This window comes from Petromyzon marinus, chromosome 57 (genome assembly GCF_048934315.1).
Source record: "Petromyzon marinus isolate PM22_M1 ecotype Great Lakes invasive population chromosome 57, UKy_Petmar_22M1.pri1.0, whole genome shotgun sequence".
NCBI classification, from domain to species: domain Eukaryota; kingdom Metazoa; phylum Chordata; class Hyperoartia; order Petromyzontiformes; family Petromyzontidae; genus Petromyzon; species Petromyzon marinus.
The window spans coordinates 667876-689290 of NC_133723.1; the positions used below are offsets into that span (position 1 = coordinate 667876).

Here is a 21415-nt window from a genome sequence, read left to right on the forward strand (position 1 = left end):
TGATGAGCTTTTCTCGCCATTTACAAATTGGAAGAGGATATTACTGTGACCTCTGTTCCACACACATTAGCAATTTCCCATCCGCCTTGCCACCGAGAGTCAAACGGATATTAAAAATTCTGAAATGTCAATTTAAATGCAAAAACAAATTTTATGTGATGGGTTTTTTTTCTTCTAGTCATTGGTGACTGGGCTGAGACCATCAACCTACTACACTTTAAATCACATTTGGTAGGAACCCGGACTCAAACCCAGCGGTACCGGCTCGGCATCTCTGACCTCTGAGCCACCGGACCACCTCTTAGAACAACGTCCATTTCCCTAGACGCACGTCCATTCCTGAGCGATCAATTTCACATCCAAATTGCTCTCGGAAGTCACGTAGCCTACTCGTCCCCCCAAATTACTTTGCCCGCATCTGAGCGAGCAGTCGCACAATAAAGGCCGTAGGTAGACTCCCTTTACAGCAGAACACCCCCTTGTCCCCAGCCCTATTGCTGGTTAACTCTAAGCCCTACCCACGTCAGGATCGTAACTACCAATTGCGAGTTCACAGATGTGTCACGCAACGATGAGTCACACGTCGCTAGAAATTCGCCGAGCGGGTTGTCGCTTGAGTCCATCTTCTACTGTGGACAACGGGGTTTGTGTCCACGTGCGACCAATTCGGTTTGCCCAATGGCTTCCTTTTGCACGCGTGCTTGTGGCGTTGTCTCGGTGCAGAACTTGTTCAAGTTTGAGGGCGAGGGCTATTCATCCATCGTGCAGCTCATCGAGCACCACGTCTCCTCAAAGCAGGTGGTCACAAAGAAGTCCCGTGTCGTGCTTGTGCGGCCCATCGGCAAGGTACGGCAAAGCGTCATCATCGTCATTGTCATTATAAAAACATTACTCTGGTTGTCTTCTTCGTTGTCACCATCATTATCCTGATCACCAGCATCATCGTTATCTCCATTGTCATCCATAAGAGGTTTTTGGGTTAGATCGCATAAATATATAAATGTGTCATTAAAACCCGCCACCACCCGACACAGCCAACTAGTAAGGGTTGTCACGTAAACAGAACATGACAATTCGTCACTAGAACAGCACATCGGTGTGTTGGAGAGCCAAGCCACAACATTTACAAACTGAGTACGACGTTTTGCCAGTAATTACAACTAGCTTCATCAGGCGACAGCTAGATTTGTGGAGAAGTCTTACTGTTTCATTCCTTATATGGAGGCGTAGATGTGTTGAACACCGTTCTGTGCTCTTGCACAATGTGGGGGGGAGGGGGGGTTACTGAGGAAACGTACATTATGCATGTGCATTATGCGAGCCGTTAGAACTTGTCCTTCCTGTTTATTGTGTTTATTAAAATAGCCCTACCAATGGTAATCCCGATTGAAGTACGCTGCCCTTTGTAGGCATGCATTTAAATAATATATTATTTGATGATTCGCTTCCACGCAGCACTAAGACGGTAGCTATCCAAACAGTTAAAGTTATTTTGCTTTCTTTCAATTTCGATAGATTCTCTAATTAGTCTTGGCCAGTAGTAGCTAGTTTTGCACAAAACTTCAACATTATCAAAATCAATTGGGTGTCCTTGTTGGCACGCGTGTTCTGCTACTGCTGACAGTTGTATTTGGGAGAATTTTATATTTCTATAATGTTCTTTTAGTCTCGTGCTGATCATTCGTCCTGTTTGCCCAATATAACATTTACCACACGTGCAGTTAATCCTGTACACACCTTCTGTTGATAGCTTCGGTAATACATCTTTTGTACAAGATATTAAATTCTGTATTTTATGTACCGTGCCAAATCTGACTCGGATGTTTTGTTTTTCCAAACATCTGGCTAGTTTATCAGTTACTCCCGCAATGTACAGTATTTTGATCGTTTTAATTACTTGGGCAGTTTCTATGCTCTTCTTTGGTTATTTCGGTAAAGTCACATAGAATGAGAATAAAATAATAAATTGATCAAATAAAATAACACAATAATATTCTCACGACGTTTCGGCCACAACACAAGCGGCCTTCATCAGGTGAAGGGACGAGACTGTCTGGAGGACAGCGCTGGAGTGAAAAAGCCACGCTCAGATCGCGACCTTTAAGCTGTGTGAGAAGAAACAAAGCGCCTTGACAAAGGAATTAGCATAGCATTTAGCATTGAAATGGCTGAGTGATTAGCTTGTGACTGGTCACAGAAATGGCTGTTAAAGTTAAAGCATACACATCCGCAGAGGCACCCCTTGACAAAGGAATTAGCATAGAATTTAGCATTGTAACTGGTCACAGAAATAGCTATGTTAAAGTCAGAGCATACACATTCACAGAGGCACCTAGTACTCTTGTTATTTGATTTATTTTCTCAAAAGCACGTGGTTTGGTATTCAATTCCCTGTAGATTTGTGCATCATTGTAACCGTTCATTTGCAGCGCTTCTTTAACATGTTGAATTTCACTTCTCAGACTGTCACCATTTGACACTTTCTTAGCTCGATGAATGCGCGTCTTGATAAGAGCAGATTTCTGTGCGGGGTGAATGTGTGACTCTGCATTCAGGTTCGGCAGCAGTATGCGTTTTCTTTCGGTAAACACTGTATTTTTACCATTTCTGGTTTGATCAGGTATTGCTCTTTCTTGGGAATTGATCGACTGTTGTGATGCCCCTTGAGGACTATGATAAGAAAATCAAAGATTTACTCGATGAAGACCCAACCAGCACCTTCGAACGTAAAACAACGGCAATCATTGCCAAGTCAGCAATTCCCAAAGAAAAGCAATATCTGATCAAACGAAGAACATCAAAACCACCAAGACTTTATGGGCTACCATAAATTCACAAACCTGATGTTCCATTAAGACCCATAGTACAATAGGTTCTGCAACATACAAATTAGCACAATACGTAACGAAACAAATACAGCTCTACATCGGTAGGACCTCTTCGTTCATCAAAAACTCTGAACATTTCGTAAATATAATTAAAGATATTAAGCTTAATCCTAATGATACTCTCATAAGTTTTGATGTGACCTCTCTGTTCGAGGGTTCCGGTCAACGAGTCAATTAAATTACTCGACACTCTGGTAACGAACAAAGTTTTAGGCAAAGACATCCCAAGACTAGCTGAACACTGTCTAAAGAACACTTAATTCTTGTGGCAAGGTGACTTCTATAAACAAAGGGAAGGCTCAGCAATGGGCTCTCCTTTGTCTCCTGTGATAGCAAATTTGTACATGGAAGATTTTGAAACAAAAGCAATAGCTTCAAGCACACTAAAACCATCTGCTTGGTTTAGATATGTGGATGACACATTGGTGGTCTGGCCACACGGCAAAGATACACTGAACGCATTTCTAAATCATCTCCACTCGCAAAACCCATCCATCCAGTTCACCATGGAAGTGGAAGCTAACAGAACTCTACCATTTCTGGATGCTCTGCTCGGACGGGGTAGAAATGGTAAAAATACACAGTGTTTATCGAAAGAAAACGCATACTGACGCCTATCTGAATGCAGAGTCACACCATCACCCCAAACAGAAATCTGCTCTTATCAAGACGCTCATTCATCGAGCTAAGAAAGTGTCAGATGGTGACAGTCTGAGAAATGAAATTCAACATGTTAAAGAAGCACTGCAAATGAACGGTTACAATGATGCACAAATCAACAGGGAATTGAGTACCAAAACCAAATCAAATAACAAGAGCATTGAAACTACCCAAGTAATTAAATCTATCAAAATACCGTACATTGCGGGAGTAACTGATAAACTAGCCAGATGTTTGAAAAAAGCAAAACATCCGAGTCAGATTTGGCACGGTACATAAAATACAGAATTTAATATCTTGTACAAAAGATGTATTACTGAAGCTATCAACAGAAGGTGTGTACAGGATTAACTGCACGTGTGGTAAATGTTATATTGGGCAAACAGGACGAATGATCAGCACGAGACGAAAAGAACATTAGAGAAATATTAAATTCTCCCAAATACAACTGTCAGCAGTGGCAGAACACGCGTGCCAACAAGGACACTCAATTGATTTTGCAAAACTAGCTACTTCTGGGCAAGACTAATTAGCGTATCTATTGAAATTGAAAGCAAAATAACTTTAACCGTTCGGATAGCTACCGTCGTAGTGCTCTGTGGAAGCGAATCATCAAATAATATATTATTTAAATGCATGCCTACAAAGGGCAGCGTACTTCAATAGGGATTATCGTTTTTAGGGCTATTTAATAAACACAATAGACAGGAAGGACAAGCTCAAAGGGCTCGCATAATGCACATGCATAATGTACGTTGCCTCAGTAATCCCCTCCTCACATTGCGCAAGGGCGCAGAACGGTGGTCAACACATCTACGCCTCTATATATGGAACGAAACAGTAAGACTTCTCCACAAATCTGTCTGTCGCCTGATGAAGCTAGTTGTTATGACTGGCAAAATGTCGTACTCAGTTTTGTAAATGTTGTGGCTTGGCTCTCCAACACACCGGTGTGCTGTTCTAGTGACGAATTGGCATGTTCTGGTTAAATGACAACCCTTACTAATTGGCTGTGTCGGGTGGTGGCGGGTCTTAACGACACATTTATATATTTTCGTGATCTAACCCAAAAACCTATTATGGATGATATTGATCGCGAAAGCCTCCGTGTTAAAATCCATTGTCATAATGGTCGTTATAGTCATCGTCTTAACCGGAATAAACATTTAAATAAATCACTTTTTGGTACTGAGGCTCCCGCAAAGTCATGCGGGAGGGCGTGTGGCACAGTTTGGCAGCAGCTATCCTAGAGTGCGGTCGTGTCACTACAGGTCTCTGCGGTGAGTACAATGTCTTTAAAAACAACGGCGCTACGCCTCTCAAAATAAAATTAACGCAAACCGCTTGCACGTTCCGAGATTCAGCGGTAAACGAGATTCATCCTGCAACTTGCAGACATCTCGGAATGTGAAAGGGGTTAATTGTGTCATCATCCTTACCAGCAGCCTGTTCACCATCATCCTCATCAATATTGTCATCACCATCGTAAACGTCATCATCGACATCACCTGTCATCACGATCAATGTCATCCTCAGTGTCCACTGGGCTACTGACATTGTGCTATGATTGGATGTTGAACTTATTTCGCACCGGACATAGCCGACCGTGCTAATTGGATGTGCGGGGGAAGGACAACAAACTAATTATGAAAAGCAACTAAAGGGATGCAGTGTGCGGTGGTAGCTCTGGCGGTGCGGTGCACGTGCGAGAGCGGGCTGAACAAAATGACTTCTGAGTGGCCGGTGTCTCTGCACACGCTCAGGGCACTGCACATTTGTACACAGCCTGCTGTCGGACAGTTTTAAAACCTAACAACTCAACATGTCTATCCATAACACCGTGTTGTAGTCTTGGATAGAAAAAATGTGTAATAGGTGACGTTTCAGGCAAAGGCCCTTCTTCACGGAGAGGTAGAGTGGATAGTTTACGGCTCGCAGCTGGAATGCAGACAATAAAAAATATAAATTTCATATGTTGGGTGTTTGTGCAGTTCAAGTTTAGTTTGTGGGACCAGGTGATAACTCAGGGGACCAGGACAGTCTAATTTGCAAGGGAGAGCTGGGGCATGTTTGCGCCAGTAGGAGGTGATGATTGCTGCTGCTGTGTAATCCCAATTGAAGTGATTTGCGGTGTACTTTTAGAATTTAGCTAATTTGGACCCTGACACCGGCAGCACACAAATTAGCCTGTTCTTGCGAAGGACACCAGGGGACATTTAACGTCCGCCATCAGGCAGACGGTGCGCAGTATTGTCATGGTTATTACAACCACAATATTAAAAATGTGAACTTTTATCTTAGCAGGTAAGGCCCACCGAGCTATGTAGCTCTTTTTTTCAGAAGCAACCTGGCTATTACAAATGATAGCTCAACGAATTGACTTATCATGTGGAAATTTAAAGCAGCCAAATACTCTAAACCAAATGTTGATTGTAAATGTAGAGGGTAAAACCTGAGGACCTGTAGAAAAATCCTCGTGACCACGGTAATAGAGATACTTCAAACTCCAAATATACAGGTGTCATGGTTGGGATCGAACCCACAACCTCCTGTATTCCAGGCGAGGTAGTTACAATTTTGTCCAGTATGTATGTTGAACTTCTTTCACACCATATGTAGCCAACCATGCTAATCGGAGGTGTGGAGGAAGGACAACAAACTAAATACAAAATGCAGTTTGAAGTAAATGAGTTTTACGCTTGTGTATTGATGCACTAGAGAGACACTATAGTAGGAGGCACTCTGTTTATAGCCTTATCAGGCACACAGGGTATATTATATCGGGTCACGACAGCAACAGGCTGCCTGACCCACAACGCTGGAGATGAGGGTAGAGACGGTATTGAAGACTTGACGAGACTTGACGAGCTCCAGGGGTCCACTCCAACAACGGCCCCGAGTCCTCTCCGGGTCCTCCTTTTTATTCCCCCAGCGTAGCCTCGCTTTATCTCGGCTACGCCCCCCTTCTCGAACCTCCGAGAAGGTTACCGGGCTTTCTCCCGTATCCCCTCCGTCACCTTCTCCCCACATCCCTTCCTCTCGCCTACCCCCTCACCTGCTGGCCGACAGGGTTGCCATGACAGCCGAGCCCGTTCTTGCCAGCATCCAGCGCTACATGCCGTAGTGACCCATTCCATGTCACTACACTTGCATACAACAACTAGCTCACAGCCACAACTTGCTTCTAATTCGTTCTTTGTTAAACCTTATAGAATGTATTTTTTACGTTCATGTGTATAATGATGGCACTTTGGGTGGGCAGATTTGTGCCAGAAAGGCATTGCGTGTTAACCAAAAATTAATTGACTTGACTGTCCACCGCCAGTTGGTAAGCCTGCCGACAGCCTCAGCTCACTACTCAAGAGCGTCAGAAACCTGGATTCAAACCTAGGTGGGTAATGCTGTATGCGGCCTGTAATGGAGCACTGTGGAGACGGAGCATTTGTGGGTCATTCTCACATTAGTAGGCATCGAGGTCGCCATGTCCTGGATTGCCAGGGTATCATGCCAGTACTGTAAGCCGGGTTAATTTCCATCTGTATGGGGATTTAAATTGGGGGAAAACCATTAATATAGGACTACAGAGCTTGGGCAATTGTTTATGCTGGTTATGGCTACTTTGCTACTCGCCTGTGGTTTCTCCGTGCCTCTGATAAATTCTACAGTGTGTTGAGATGCAATGTGTGTGAAGGACGCCATATAAATACGATATATATTTATTTATGTGTTACTTTGACTTCTGTGCAGGACAAATGGATTTTAAATCATGACGACATTGTCCTCCAGGAGAAGCTTGGACGGGTGAGTGGATTGGTGTTGTGTTGTGTGTGTGTCTATGCGTTTGTGTCTGTACGTCTGTGTTCGTGTTGGAGGAGGGGTGATGGGGATGGTGTTGAAGAGAGCTGGTGCAGTGATGAGTGTACCGCGATTAACCCATCGACCTAAGTTTGAATCATGCCCATGGCTATGTGATTGCAGTGTTATGCGTGAACATCACACCCATGAACATTGCACCACAGTCACATGTGGGAACATTGCACCACAGTCACACACATGAACATCGCACTGCATAACATAGTAAAAAAAATGGTAACATAATAGAATGGTTCAGATGCCAGGGGCGTGCATGGGCTAAGGAATGAGTGACAGCGATAGAGGTGTTATGAAAGGGTAGGAGAGAGATGGGAAGGAGTGGATGAGCGAGGGGAGGGAAGGAGGAAGAGAATGGGCGATAGGGAATAGGTGAGCTCTGTTTGTAATCGTGGCTATCGAGTCGCTGTGTGGCCTCAATTGCAGAACAAGCAACACCGTGGATAGCCATGGTTTCACGTCGCAGGTTCCACTGTCTCATGCTCTTACATCGAGCGCCTTCAACAAGAAGGGCATCAATGGCTGACACCCCCCAACGCTGTCGTTCCTCTGTCTGTGTCAGGGAAACTTCGGGGAGGTTTACAAGGGCCTGCTCAAGCCAGAGAACGTGAGCGTGGCCGTGAAGACATGCCGGGACAACCTGCCCACGGACATGAAACACAAGTTTCTCATGGAAGCTCGGTGGGTGGTGGGAGCGCACCCACATGAGGGGCACTGCGCACTCGTAACGCCTCGTGTGTGTGTCTCTGCCACTCGTAGCATTGTTTAATAAACAAAAGGTGCCAATGCGTTTCGCCGCACGTTGGTTTCATTCATTTCAGAGGTAAACCGTAGACAAGCGAGAATGCAGCTGGAACCGGTGCCAATAATTGCCAAAGCTCACATTGTTGTGTTTGGCCAACTCTTATACCATGTAAGTGTTTTGTACACGTGGTAGGAGACCGGAGTAAACTAAAATATTCTTTTTTTGACCAGGTAAGGCTCACTGAGCTATATAGCTCTTTTTCAGAAATGACCTGGCTACAAATGATTGCCCAACTAAGTGACTTATCATCATAATGTGGAAACTTTGTAGCAGCCAAATACTCTAAATGCGTGATGTTGAGTCTAAATGTGGAGGGGAAAACTGGAGGACCCGGAGAACAAGCCACACGACCATGGGCAGAACATGCAAACCCTAAATAAACAGGCGTCGGGGTCAGGATTGAACTCATGACCTCCTGCATGCAGGAGGTCCGTTTCAACACATTACATAAAATACGAGACAATTTCAACCGAGAAGATGGATTCTGGTTTAGCAATCATTGGAACAATTTGATAAACCATTTCGGGTCTCAATTTATTGTTCACGCTTACGGTGGCTTTCAGACAGCATACATTAATTTTTCGTCTCCCCCCTCCTCTTTTCTGAACATAGATGGACTCGTCCATCTAAACAAACTGTCAAATCGCTATCCGTGGTGCTAACGTTTAACAATAAATAAATAAAAACCGCCACTTTCAAATGTTCTTGCCGTTGGTTTTCACACCTGATGATGATTGCTTGTGTTGCAGTCGAAACGTCGTGAGAATTTATTTGTTTTATATATATTATTGTTTCCCTTCAACGTGACTTTATCGAAAGAACCAAGAATATGAATCACTGCAGTCACGAAAGCTTTAAATCAAAACTACAAATTTCAATCGGTGTGAGGTGAGCGGGCCACCATGGGTTTTGGGCACGGTCTCTGCTGAGAAGCAGGTTTAACCACGAACAGCGGGAACCCAGAGATTGCACCCAGGATCTCGGCAGCGCCGACCATCATAAACTATAAACTAAACGTAACAATTTTTATTTTGGCAGGTAAGGCCCACTGAGCTATTTAGCTTTTTTCAGAAGCGACCTGGTCACAAATGATAGCTCAACGAAGTGGCTTATCCTCATTTGGAAATTTATAGAAGTCAAATACTCAAAACGCATGTTGATTCTAAATGTGGAGGGGAAAACCGGAGAGGACCAGGAGAAAAATCCACACGACTACGTGGAGAACTCCAAGTATACAGCACACGTCAGGGTCGGGATCGAACCCACGACCTCCTGCATACCAGGCGAGGTAGTTAACATCTCGCCACCGGGGGCACCTTCAGTGGGCGCCACATCCCCTGGGCAGGCGACGCGTTGGTTGATGTCGCTTGTCGTTTTGCGTCGCAGGATTCTCAAGCAGTACGACCACCCCAACATTGTCCGCCTCATCGGAGTGTGCACGCAGAAACACCCCGTCTACATCGTCATGGAGCTTGTGCAAGGTTCCCCCCCCCTCATTCGCTCCTCACTCATTTGCGCAACTTATTCACTCGAGTTAATTCGCTCACTCACTTTTATTACTATGCTCACTCTATCCCATTCATTCACTCTTGTTCATACGCTCAATCACTTATTCACTGTTGTTAATTCCACCGCCAGTGCAACATACTGGCCGAGCAGCACTTATTCCAGCTCTCACAAACAAACATTGACTTGCTGTGAAAGACCCAACGCAGAAGATCCCTGGGTTGGATCTTCCACGAAGCTCATGGTCTACCCTAAACCACGCCCACTGCGCAAACCATGGCAGCAAATGCGGATACCTGATGCACAAATTAAAAATGTATAACTCTCCAGTATGCGACTGTGGTCATCCAGAAAAAACCTTACGACGTATAACGACGCAATGCCCAATCCACAAATACGAAGGAGACATCACAGCGATGATACACTCCGCTGGCTCCTGACACGGTTGTCTGGCTTGACCAGATGACTGTGAAATTGTAATATGTTGCTGTGTATCTACATCATCGGCCATACTAAAGAAGAAGAAGAAGACTTACCCCAGCAGTCTGAAAAGGCTATATGAGGGGTGTGCGTGGGGGAGCGGTGGCGCAGTCGTTAGCGCATCGCACAACGAACCTGGCGACTGGAGTTCAATTCCAGCTCGCATCAATGACTAATAACTGAGCCAGTCCTGCCCCTCTCCTCGGTCGACTCAACCTTAAATGAGTCCACGGTGCGGCTGAGCGTGCTGCAGGCTACACCACTCCCGAATGTGCCGTGCTGGCCTTCATCGGCGTTTGCGAACGGCACTTGCCCCAAACAGTCCGGAAAAGGCTATACATAGAGGATATTTGTCCTTTGTCTCTGTGCATGAGCAGGTGGTGACTTCCTGTCATTCCTGCGGAAGGACACTTCACGTGTCCTCACGCAGCAGCAGCTCGTGAAGATGATGGAGCAGGCGGCAGCTGGCATGACATACCTGGAGGGGAAGAACTGCATACATCGGTATGGCCCCCCTCCCCCCCTCACAATTCCTCCTACCCACCGTCCCACCCCACAATTCTCAAAACCGAATTCAGAAACTAGATTCGACGATTCGCTTGACACTGCACTAAACCATCTTCCCGAATGCATGAAATCGTAGCGGCCCTGTAAACAGCATTCTTGAGATCCGCCCGTTTTTGTGTGCCTCATCACACACTAAAGGCTCTCCCCACTTTCATGACACAATGGGAAACCTAGAAACCCCATCGTAAATCGGATTGTCGTAAACTGGGACCCTGTTTTCGCATAGAATGTAGAAACAGTGGAAACATCACTTGACAATGTGTTTTCCTTTTATCGGCCATATCTAACAGGATTAAATAGGTGAAAAAATACACAAAAACACTTGAGAATATAAAAAATAAGTCAACTTTATTGATCACGTTACCCATGCGTGCATGAGGTACATGGCAGTGAGATTCTTTGTTCCCGTGTCGTTCTCAGCTTGTGCAAATTAACAACAAATATATAAACAGCAGCAACAATATTTAAAAATTTAAATACAATTAAAAAAACTAAGTAAAATCGATATGCAGATGATGAAAGTGGCATGTGCTTAGCAGAAATAGCGTCCCCTGCAGGTGAGCTTAAAAATGATATTGTTATGCAAAATGTTCTTGTTTGGTTAATGTCTCGTGTAGTCGGTGGGGGGGAGAGGGGGTGTGAATGGGGGTAGGGGGGAGCAAAATCGGGGTTGGTGGGGCTTGGACAGATATTGCACAAGGCTCTGCTCAGCTGAGCATCTGGATGGCCTGGGAATAGAAGCTGTCCCTGAGGCGGTTGGTGGGAGCCGCAATCCTGGGCTTCCTCTTGGATTGTTTCCTGATGAAAAGGCCATGGCCCAGGTGGCTGGAATCGGCGATGGTCTTTTGGGCCTTCGCGATGCACCTCTCTCAGCGTGGTGGGCAGCACGCCGCCTGTGATCCGATGGGCGGACCACATCACCCTCTGAAGCCTCTGCCGGTCCCGTTCGGTGCAGTTACCATACCAGGTGGTGATGCAGCCAGTCAAGATGCTCTCAATGGTGCACCTGTAAAAGTTCCTGAGAACAGGTGCCGATATTCCAAATTTCCTCAGCCTTCTGAGGTTATAAAGGGGCTGCTGGGACTTCTTCACCAGTGTTTCCACGTGCCGGGACCATTTCAGGTCCTCTGAGATGTGAACTCTGAGGAACCTGAAGCTGTTGACCCACTCCATTGAGGCCCCTTTGATGGTTAGTGGCACGTCCTTACCCCTCTTCCTAAAGTCCAGAATCATCTCCTTAGTTTTGTCGACATTGAGCTCAAGGTTGTACCCTTGACACCATGTCGAGAGTGCTGTCACTTCACGTAAGCCGTGGTGTCGTTGTTGGTGATCAGGCTCACCACTGTCGTGTCGTCGGCGAACTTGATGTTGGTGTTGGAGTTGCACCTGGCTGTACAGTCGATAGTGTAGATGAAGTACAGGAGGGGGCTCAGCACACATCCTTGGGGTGGCACCTATGTTGACGGTCAGGTAAGATGAGATGTTATTGCCCATCTTTACTGCCTGAGGTCTTCCCGTTGGAAAGTCCAGCACCCAACTGCAGAGGGTGGCATTCACACCCAAGGCCTCCAGTTTGGAGATTAGGATGGAGGGCACTATGGTATTGAATGCTGAGCTGTCTTCTTTGGTTCTTTCGGTAAAGTCACGTCGATAAACAGCATTCTCACACAGTTACCCTTCTTCACCTCCACGTGGGACAGTGCCTTATGCAATGTAAAAGCAATAGCGGCGTCCGTGGACCTGTTAGTGCGATAAGCAAACTGTATCTGGTAGGATGAAGCAGATGTGTTCCTTAATTGTCCTCTCAAAGCACTTCATGATGATGGAGGTGAGCATTTCGGGTCTGTAGTTATTAAGTCACATAATTTTGGCCTTTTTGAGGACCGGAATGATAGTAGACGTCTTGAGGCATTTTGGAACGACAGCCTGGGCGAGGGAAAGGTTGAAGATGTCTGTTAACACAGGGGGCAGCTGGGGCGCGCATGCCCTGAGGACACGTCCCGGTATCCCGTCTGGGCCGGCTGCCTTGTGTGTGTCAACCTGCCGGGGGATCTTTGTCACCTCGCCTCTGTTGAGCCTAAGGACGCCTGCAGGAGAGCTGTGGTCAATGCGATGGGGGGTAGACGGAGGTGGGGGACGTAGGGAGAGGCGGGGCGGGTTGGGACTGTGGAGCTGGCGGTGCAGTGGTTGCTGTGTTTGCCTCGAACCGTCCGTAGAAGGTGTTAAGCTGGTCGGGGAGGGAGTTGTTGATTGCCTTGCAGCTTCTTATCCTTTTGTATTCTATGGTTCTTTCGGTAAAGTCATGTAGATTGAAAAATAATAACATGATGGACTGTAATCCACGCTAAAGGCTCCTAGACTTGTAGTCAGTGGAGGGCCTCCAACTTGTCTCTGTATTATCTCTTGCCCGCCTTGATGGCTTTTCGGACCGCGTATTTGGCCCTCCTGATTTCAGTGGGGTCTCTGGATTTGCATGCTTTGTGTCGGTCCTTCAGTGCTGCTTTGACTGCCACGTTTTTAACCCTGGGGTTGTCATTTGGATAAGAATGGACAGCTCCACTCCAAGTCACAGACTGTCCAAATGCATTCGGCGTCATGACGGAAGATGCGTCCTCAATCAAGTTTCTGCGTCGTAAATCAAGTTTTTGCGTCGTAAATCAAGTTTTTGCATCGTAAATCAAGTTTATGCATTGTAAGTCGATCCATGGTAGCATTATGAATGTCGTAATTGTGGATTGTTGTAAATCGGACCTTCGTAAACCGGAGACCTAACAATAGGTCTGTCGGTCAGTTGTCTAGAGACTCTATCAGATTCTGGTCTAAAACAGTGGCTACGAACCTTCTGCTTGTTGTGTTCCCCTTACCAGACCTATCAACCGTCCGCGTACCCCTGCCAGCGTGCACAACACCCCAAATACACTTAGAACTCGCTTAACACTTAGATCTCGCCTTCCTGGAGAAATGAGCACTAATCGAATCGGCGCTCAAAGGGATCATTATACCATTGTATATTTGGGGTTGCGTTCCCGACTTATTTCTGACGTGCGAGCAGTATATGAGAGCTTCATTGGGGTATTGGTAATAGCGCGAATAATATATAATACAGATGGTAAACATTACTTTATGAATAAACATAATATTTATTTATTATTACATCAGTAAGTATTGTGTACTTTTCTCACGAGTGCATCCAACTGATGCTCACCGCCTCAACCGACCTCATCACTTGCATTTTAACATCCAAAGTGAGATTTTTAGTGATTTCATTACCTTTACAATACTTTGCACTCCTATCGTTTTTTGTATTGTTATTGTAACTTTGTGACCTGCCCCTACTGGACATCTGTGACAAAGAGCTTCATAGCTCATTGGATTTATCCAGTATAAATAAAGATTCTGATGATTCTCTTTTTACACTTTGGTCACATTTCCAGCACTAACGCTTGCAGGCCTTTTCCCATACATTACGGGTCTAAAGTGCTCATTAAAATAACACCCCAAAAAAATGTCGAGGGAGAGAGAGACCAAGGCGGAGGGAGATGAAATGTCGGTGGGTGGGGGGTGTGTTGTTTATAAACTCGCGAGTGCTGCCGCGTGGCTCTGAGCTTTCAGTGCCTGCCCAAGCGTTTCCGTGCTCTCACTTGGTTCCCCAGGACAAAGAGCGTGATAGCGAATCGGCGTTCTATGGGGCCATTTCTAAAAGCGAGGCCTTCCTATAACTAAATAATTGGCAAATATAACTTTTATTACATTGACATGTGAGTAAACACCTAAGACATTTAGTTCACGCTTAATCAAACCAAGCACAATTTTATATTTACACTTTTTGATGACACTTCAGAAATTACGACTCTAAAGTTGAATATGAGACCGCCTGCCATCGCCGTGAAGTGGAAGGGGAAGGCTGTGGGTCACCGGGTGCGGAAGGACAGAAGGGTTTTTCTGATGTACGTTTGTGCCTCTGCGTAATAAACGTAAAATAAACATTGCCTCACGAAAGAGACGCCAGCGCCCAGCACAACCACCCAAAACGGACTGGTGTCCGAGCACGCGGACTCCCAGATCCCAGGTAGGGACACCGTTCCCCGCTTTTTGTACTTAATTTGTTGTTCTTCCCCCACAGCTTCGATTAGCGCGGTTGTCTACGTACGGTGTGAAATAAGTTCAACATACATACTGCTCATGGACTCAACACTACCCATAGACTCAACACTGCCCATAGACTAACACTACCTATAGATATAAAATAAAAATAAATCACGACATTTCGATTGCAACACAAGCAATCATCATCAGGTGGGAAAACCACAGCAATACATTTTTTTTGCTGAAGTGGGAGAGAGATGCCGTGGTAAGAGGTTGTATAGGTAAGAGAGGGGGAGGGGCAAGGGGGGAGAGAGGGGGGGGTCAGGAGAGGGGAGCGTTGCGTGGATGCTAGGAGAGAGACGTGAAGCTGGATGGGGGGAAGTGGGTGGGGCTGGAAGTGGGAGGCTGAGAGAGCTGGGGATGCGGAGGGGGAAGATGCAACAACAACGCCACTGCAGCAACAATGCCAATGAAGAAACAATGCCAATGCAGCAGCAATGCCAAACGCTGCAGATGCAATTAACTCTGCACTTCCCCCCATCCAGCTTCACGTCCCTCTCCTAGCGTCCACGCAGCGCTCCCCTCCCCCTACCCCCCTGTCTCTCCCCCCTTGCCCCTCCCCCCTATCTTACCTATATAACCTCTTACCACGGCAAGTCTCTCCCACTTCAGCAAAAAAAGTTGCTGTGGTTTTCCCACCAGATGATGATTGCGTGTGTTGCAATCGAAACATCGTGATTTAATTTAATTTTATACCTACGTTACTTTACCAAAAGAACCAGAGAGTATGGATTCCTGCAGTCACGAAAGCTTCAAATCTAGATTACTACCCATAGACTCAACACTACCCATAGACTCAACACTACCCATAGACTCAACACTGCCCATAGACTAACACTACCTATAGATATAAAATAAAAATAAATCACGACATTTCGATTGCAACACAAGCAATCATCATCAGGTGGGAAAACCACAGCAATACATTTTTTTTGCTGAAGTGGGAGAGAGATGCCGTGGTAAGAGGTTGTATAGGTAAGAGAGGGGGAGGGGCAAGGGGGGAGAGAGGGGGGGGTCGGGAGAGGGGAGCGTTGCGTGGACGCTAGGAGAGGGACGTGAAGCTGGATGGGGGGAAGTGGGTGGGGCTGGAAGTGGGAGGCTGAGAGAGCTGGGGATGCGGAGGGGGAAGATGTAACAACAACGCCACTGCAGCAACAATGCCAATGAAGCAACAATGCCAATGCAGCAGCAATGCCAAACGCTGCAGATGCAATTAACTCGGCACTTCCCCCCATCCAGCTTCACGTCCCTCTCCTAGCGTCCACGCAGCGCTCCCCTCCCCCTACCCCCCTGTCTCTCCCCCCTTGCCCCTCCCCCCTATATTACCTATATAACCTCTTACCACGGCAAGTCTCTCCCACTTCAGCAAAAAAAGTTGCTGTGGTTTTCCCACCAGATGATGATTGCGTGTGTTGCAATCGAAACATCGTGATTAAATTTAATTTTATACCTACGTTACTTTACCAAAAGAACCAGAGAGTATGGATTCCTGCAGTCACGAAAGCTTCAAATCTAGATTACTACCCATAGACTCAACACTACCCATAGACTCAACACTACCCATAGACTCAACACTACCCATAGACTCAACACTACTCATAGACTCAACACTGCCCATAGACTCAGCACTTCCCATAGCCTCAGAACTGCCCATAGACTCAGCATTGCCCATAGACTCAACATTGCCCATAGACTCAACATTGCCCATAGACTCAACATTGCCTATAGACTCACCACTAACTATAGACTCAACACTACCCATAGACTCAACACTACCCATAGACTCAACACTACCCATAGACTCAACACTACCCATAGACTCAACACTACTCATAGACTCAACACTGCCCATAGACTCAGCACTTCCCATAGCCTCAGAACTGCCCATAGACTCAGCATTGCCCATAGACTCAACATTGCCCATAGACTCAACATTGCCCATAGACTCAACATTGCCTATAGACTCACCACTAACTATAGACTCAACACTATTCATAGACTCAACACTACCCATAGACTCAACACTACCCATAGACTCAACACTACCCATCGACTCAACACTGCCCATAGACTCAACACTACCCATAGACTCAACACTGCCCATAGAAGGGAAACAATAAAATAATAAAATATATGTAAAACAAAAAAATTCTCACGACGTTTCGACCATAACACAAACGATCATCATCAGGTGTGAAAAACCAACGGCAAGAAACATTTGAAAGAAGTGGCGGTTTGCATTTATTTATTTTTAAACGGTGTATTCATTTATAAAAAACGTTAGCACCACGGGCAGCGATTTGGAAGTTTATTTAGAAGGACGAGTCCATCTATATTCTGAAAAGAGGAGGGGGGAGACGAAAAATTAATGTATGCTGTCTGAAAGCCACCGTAAGCGTGAACAATCAATTAAGACCTGAAATGGTTTATCAAATCCTTCCAATGATTGCTAAACCAGAATCCATCTTCTCGGTTGAAATTGTCTCTGTGCTTGTATATGTGGATAGCCTCAAGAACGAATCTTTCATGGTAGCCAGATGGCTTGCAAAGAACCTCTGTCTTGGAGAAGTCAATGTCATGTGAGCCTACTGAATTAATAACAATGATCTGCCACGGCCGAGTTGTTGGTCCTACCGTGTTTAAGGTCTGCTTTGTGTTCACGAATGCGGTCCGAGACATGGCGTTTGGTTTCTCCAATGTAACTACTACCACAGAGGCAACTTAGTTTGTAGACACCAGGGTACTGTATGTCCGGAATCACATCTTTTACAGACGGAACCAGATCACGGATTTTATGTAATATGTTGAAACGGACCTGGATCTTGTGTTTATTCAAGATTTTGGAGATCTTTTTTTGTGATCCCCGCAATGTAGGGTAAAGTGATGGTTTTGAAAGGCTCCTCAAGAGGGTCCTTCTTCATGGTTTGAGTGATATCTTTGTGGATTGTATAGTCGGAGTAACCATTAGCCTTAAGAGCTTGGTGTACGTGCTTGAGTTCACTGCCTATGTGTTCCTGGTCGGATATGCATTGGGCTCTATGGTACAGAGTCTTGATGAGAGAATTCTTCTGTGATGAATGGTGGTGGGAATCCGGTTTCAGATAAGCATCCGTATGGGTAGCTTCCCTGTAGACAGAGTGGCTCATTGAACCATCAGGTCTCTTTTTTATTAGGACATCCAAAAAAGGTAGCTTGCCATCTTTTTCGACTTCCATGGTAAATCTGATGGCTGGGTGTATGGAATTGATGTGGTTGAAGAATTGGTCTAGAGCAGGCCGGCCATGTGGCCAGATGACAAAAGTGTCATCCACGTACCTCTTCCATAAGGTTGGGCGCAGAGTGGCAGTCTGGATGGCGTCAGTCTCAAATTTCGTCTCACCAGGGGGGGTACCTCAGTGTTTAGTCCTTGAAGACTTGGTTCATCAAGGACTAAACACTGAGGTACCCCCCCTGGTGAGACACTGTTTAACCAATACATACTTCACTTGGAATGGAACTTTCTACAAACAAACTGAGGGCACTCCAATGGGCTCCCCCCTATCTCCGGTTATAGCTAACATTTTCATGGAGAAATTTGAGACTGACGCCATCCGGACTCCCACTCTGCGCCCAACCTTATGGAAGAGGTACGTGGATGACACTTTTGTCATCTGACCACATGGCCGGCCTGGTCTAAACCAATTCTTCGACCACATCAATTCCATACACCCAGCCATCAGATTTACCATGGAAGTCGAAAAAGATGGCAAGCTACCTTTTTTGGATGTCTTAATAAAAAAAGAGACCTGATGGTTCAATGAGCCACTCTGTCTACAGGAAAGTTACCCATACGGATGCTTATCTGAAACCGGATTCCCACCACCATCCATCACAGAAGAATTCTCTCATCAAGACTCTGTACCATAGAGCCCAATGCATATCCGACCAGGAACACATAGGCAGTGAACTCAAGCACGTACACCAAGCTCTTAAGGCTAATGGTTACTCCGACTATACAATCCGCAAAGCTATCACTCAAACCATGAAGAAGGACCCTCTTGAAGAGCCTTTCAAAACCATCACTTTACCCTACATTGCGGGGATCACAAATAAGATCTCCAAAATCTTGAATAAACACAAGATCCAGGTCCGTTTCAACACATTACATAAAATCCGTGATCTGGTTCCGTCTGTAAAAGATGTGATTCCGGACATACAGTACCCTGGTGTCTACAAACTAAGTTGCCTCTGTGATAGTAGTTACATTGGAGAAACCAAACGCCATGTCTCGGACCGCATTCGTGAACACAAAGCAGACCTTAAACATGGTAGGACCAACACCTCGGCTGTGGCAGATCACTGTTATAATTCAGTAGGCTCACATGACATTGACTTCTCCAAGACAGAGGTTCTTTGCAAGCCATCTGGCTACCATGAGAGATTCGTTCATGAGGCTATCCACATATACAAGCACAGAGACAATTTCAACCGCGAAGATGGATTCTGGCTTAGCAATCATTGGAAGGATTTGATAAACCATTTCAGGTCTTAATTGATTGTTCACGCTTACGGTGGCTTTCAGACAGCATACATTAATTTCTCGTCTCCCCCCTCCTCTTTTCAGAACATAGATGGACTCGTCCTTCTAAATAAACTTCCAAATCGCTGCCCGTGGTGCTAACGTTTTTTATAAATGAATACACCGTTTATAAATAAATAAATGCAGACCACCACTTCTTTCAAATGTTTCTTGCCGTTGGTTTTTCACACCTGATGATGATCGTTTGTGTTATGGTCGAAACGTCGTGAGAATTTTTTTTGTTTTACATATATTTTATTATTTTATTGTTTCCCTTCAACGTGACTTTGCCGAAAGAGCTAAGAATATGAATTACTGCAGTCACCAAAGCTTTAAATCAAAATTTAACTGCCCATAGACTCAACACTGCCCATAGACTCAACACTGCCCATAGACTCAACACTGCCCATAGACTCAACACTGCTCATAGACTCAACACTGCCCATAGACTCAACACTGCCCATAGACTCAACACTACCCATAGACTCAACACTGCCCATAGACTCAACACTACCCATAGACTCAACACTACCCACAGACTCAACACTGCCCATAGCCTCAGAACTGCCCATAGCCTCAGAACTGCCCAAAGACTCAACACTGCCCATAGACTCAACACTACCCATAGACTCAACACTGCTCATAGACTCAACACTGCCCATAGACTCAACACTGCCCATAGACTCAACACTACCCATAGACTCAACACTGCCCATAGACTCAACACTGCCCATAGCCTCAACACTGCCCATAGCCTCAGAACTGCCCATAGCCTCAGAACTGCCCATAGCCTCAGAACTGCCCATAGCCTCAGAACTGCCCATAGCCTCAGAACTGCCCATAGACTCAACACTGCCCATAGACTCAACATTGCCCATAGACTCAACACTGCTCATAGACTCAACACTGCCCATAGACTCAACACTACTCATAGACTCAACACTGCCCATAGACTAAACACTGCCCATAGACTCAATACTACCCATCGACTCAGCACTACTCATAGACTCAACACTGCCCATAGACTCAACATTGCCCATAGACTCAACACTATTCATAGACTCAACACTACCCATAGACTCAACACTGCCCACAGACTCAACACTGCCCATAGACTCAACATTTCCCATAGACTCAACACTATTCATAGACTCAACATTATTCATAGACTCAACACTACCCATCGACTCACCACTACTCATAGACTCAACACTGCCCATAGACTAAACACTGCCCATAGACTCAAAACTACCCATCGACTCAGCACTACTCATAGACTCAACACTGCCCATAGACTCAACATTGCCCATAGACTCAACACTATTCATAGACTCAACACTACCCATAGACTCAACACTACCCATATAAATTTTGATTTAAAGCTTTCGTGCCTGCAGTAATTCATATTCTTAGCTCTTTCGGTAAAGTCACGTTGAAGAGCTAAGAATACTACCCATAGACTCAACACTGCCCATAGACTCAACACTGCCCATAGACTCAACACTGCCCATAGACTCAACACTACTCATAGACTCAACACTGCCCATGGATTCAACACTACTCATAGACTCAACATTGCCCATAGACTCAGCACCGTACCTCCAATTAGCATGGTTGGCTTCGTATGGTGTGAAAGAAGTTCAACATACATACATGACCACGCAGGGGTGTGGAGGGTGGGAGGAGATACCCGTGTCTCTATGTGCGTGCCCCCATGCACGTGCAGTGACCTGGCGGCGCGGAACTGCCTGGTGGGCGATGCGATGTCTCTGAAGATCAGCGACTTCGGCATGTCGCGCGAGGAGGAGGACGGGGTCTACTCGGCCTCCGGGAGCCTACGGCAGGTCCCCATCAAGTGGACGGCACCCGAGGCCCTCAACTTCGGTACCCGTGGGGGAGGGGGGGCGGGGGTCGTGGGGGAACAATGGAAACATT

The 21415-nt window shown here is 45.8% G+C and overlaps 1 protein-coding gene across 4 annotated transcripts in view; it reads left to right on the forward strand.

Annotated features, from left to right (window-relative positions):
* Positions 1 to 21415, forward strand: part of LOC116955054 (tyrosine-protein kinase Fer-like) — a 92132-nt gene that overhangs the window by 55052 nt on the left and 15665 nt on the right. For 3 of the 4 annotated variants that reach the window (XM_032976005.2, XM_032976004.2, XM_032976006.2), the window contains 6 exons: positions 724 to 846; positions 7296 to 7349; positions 7981 to 8099; positions 9610 to 9704; positions 10587 to 10713; positions 21207 to 21364. In XM_032976005.2, coding sequence (XP_032831896.2) covers positions 724 to 846; positions 7296 to 7349; positions 7981 to 8099; positions 9610 to 9704; positions 10587 to 10713; positions 21207 to 21364 — 676 coding nt within the window. Of the gene's footprint in view, positions 1 to 723; positions 847 to 6873; positions 6940 to 7295; positions 7350 to 7980; positions 8100 to 9609; positions 9705 to 10586; positions 10714 to 21206; positions 21365 to 21415 lie in introns of those variants that run through there. The other variant, XR_012929696.1, reaches the window with a different exon arrangement.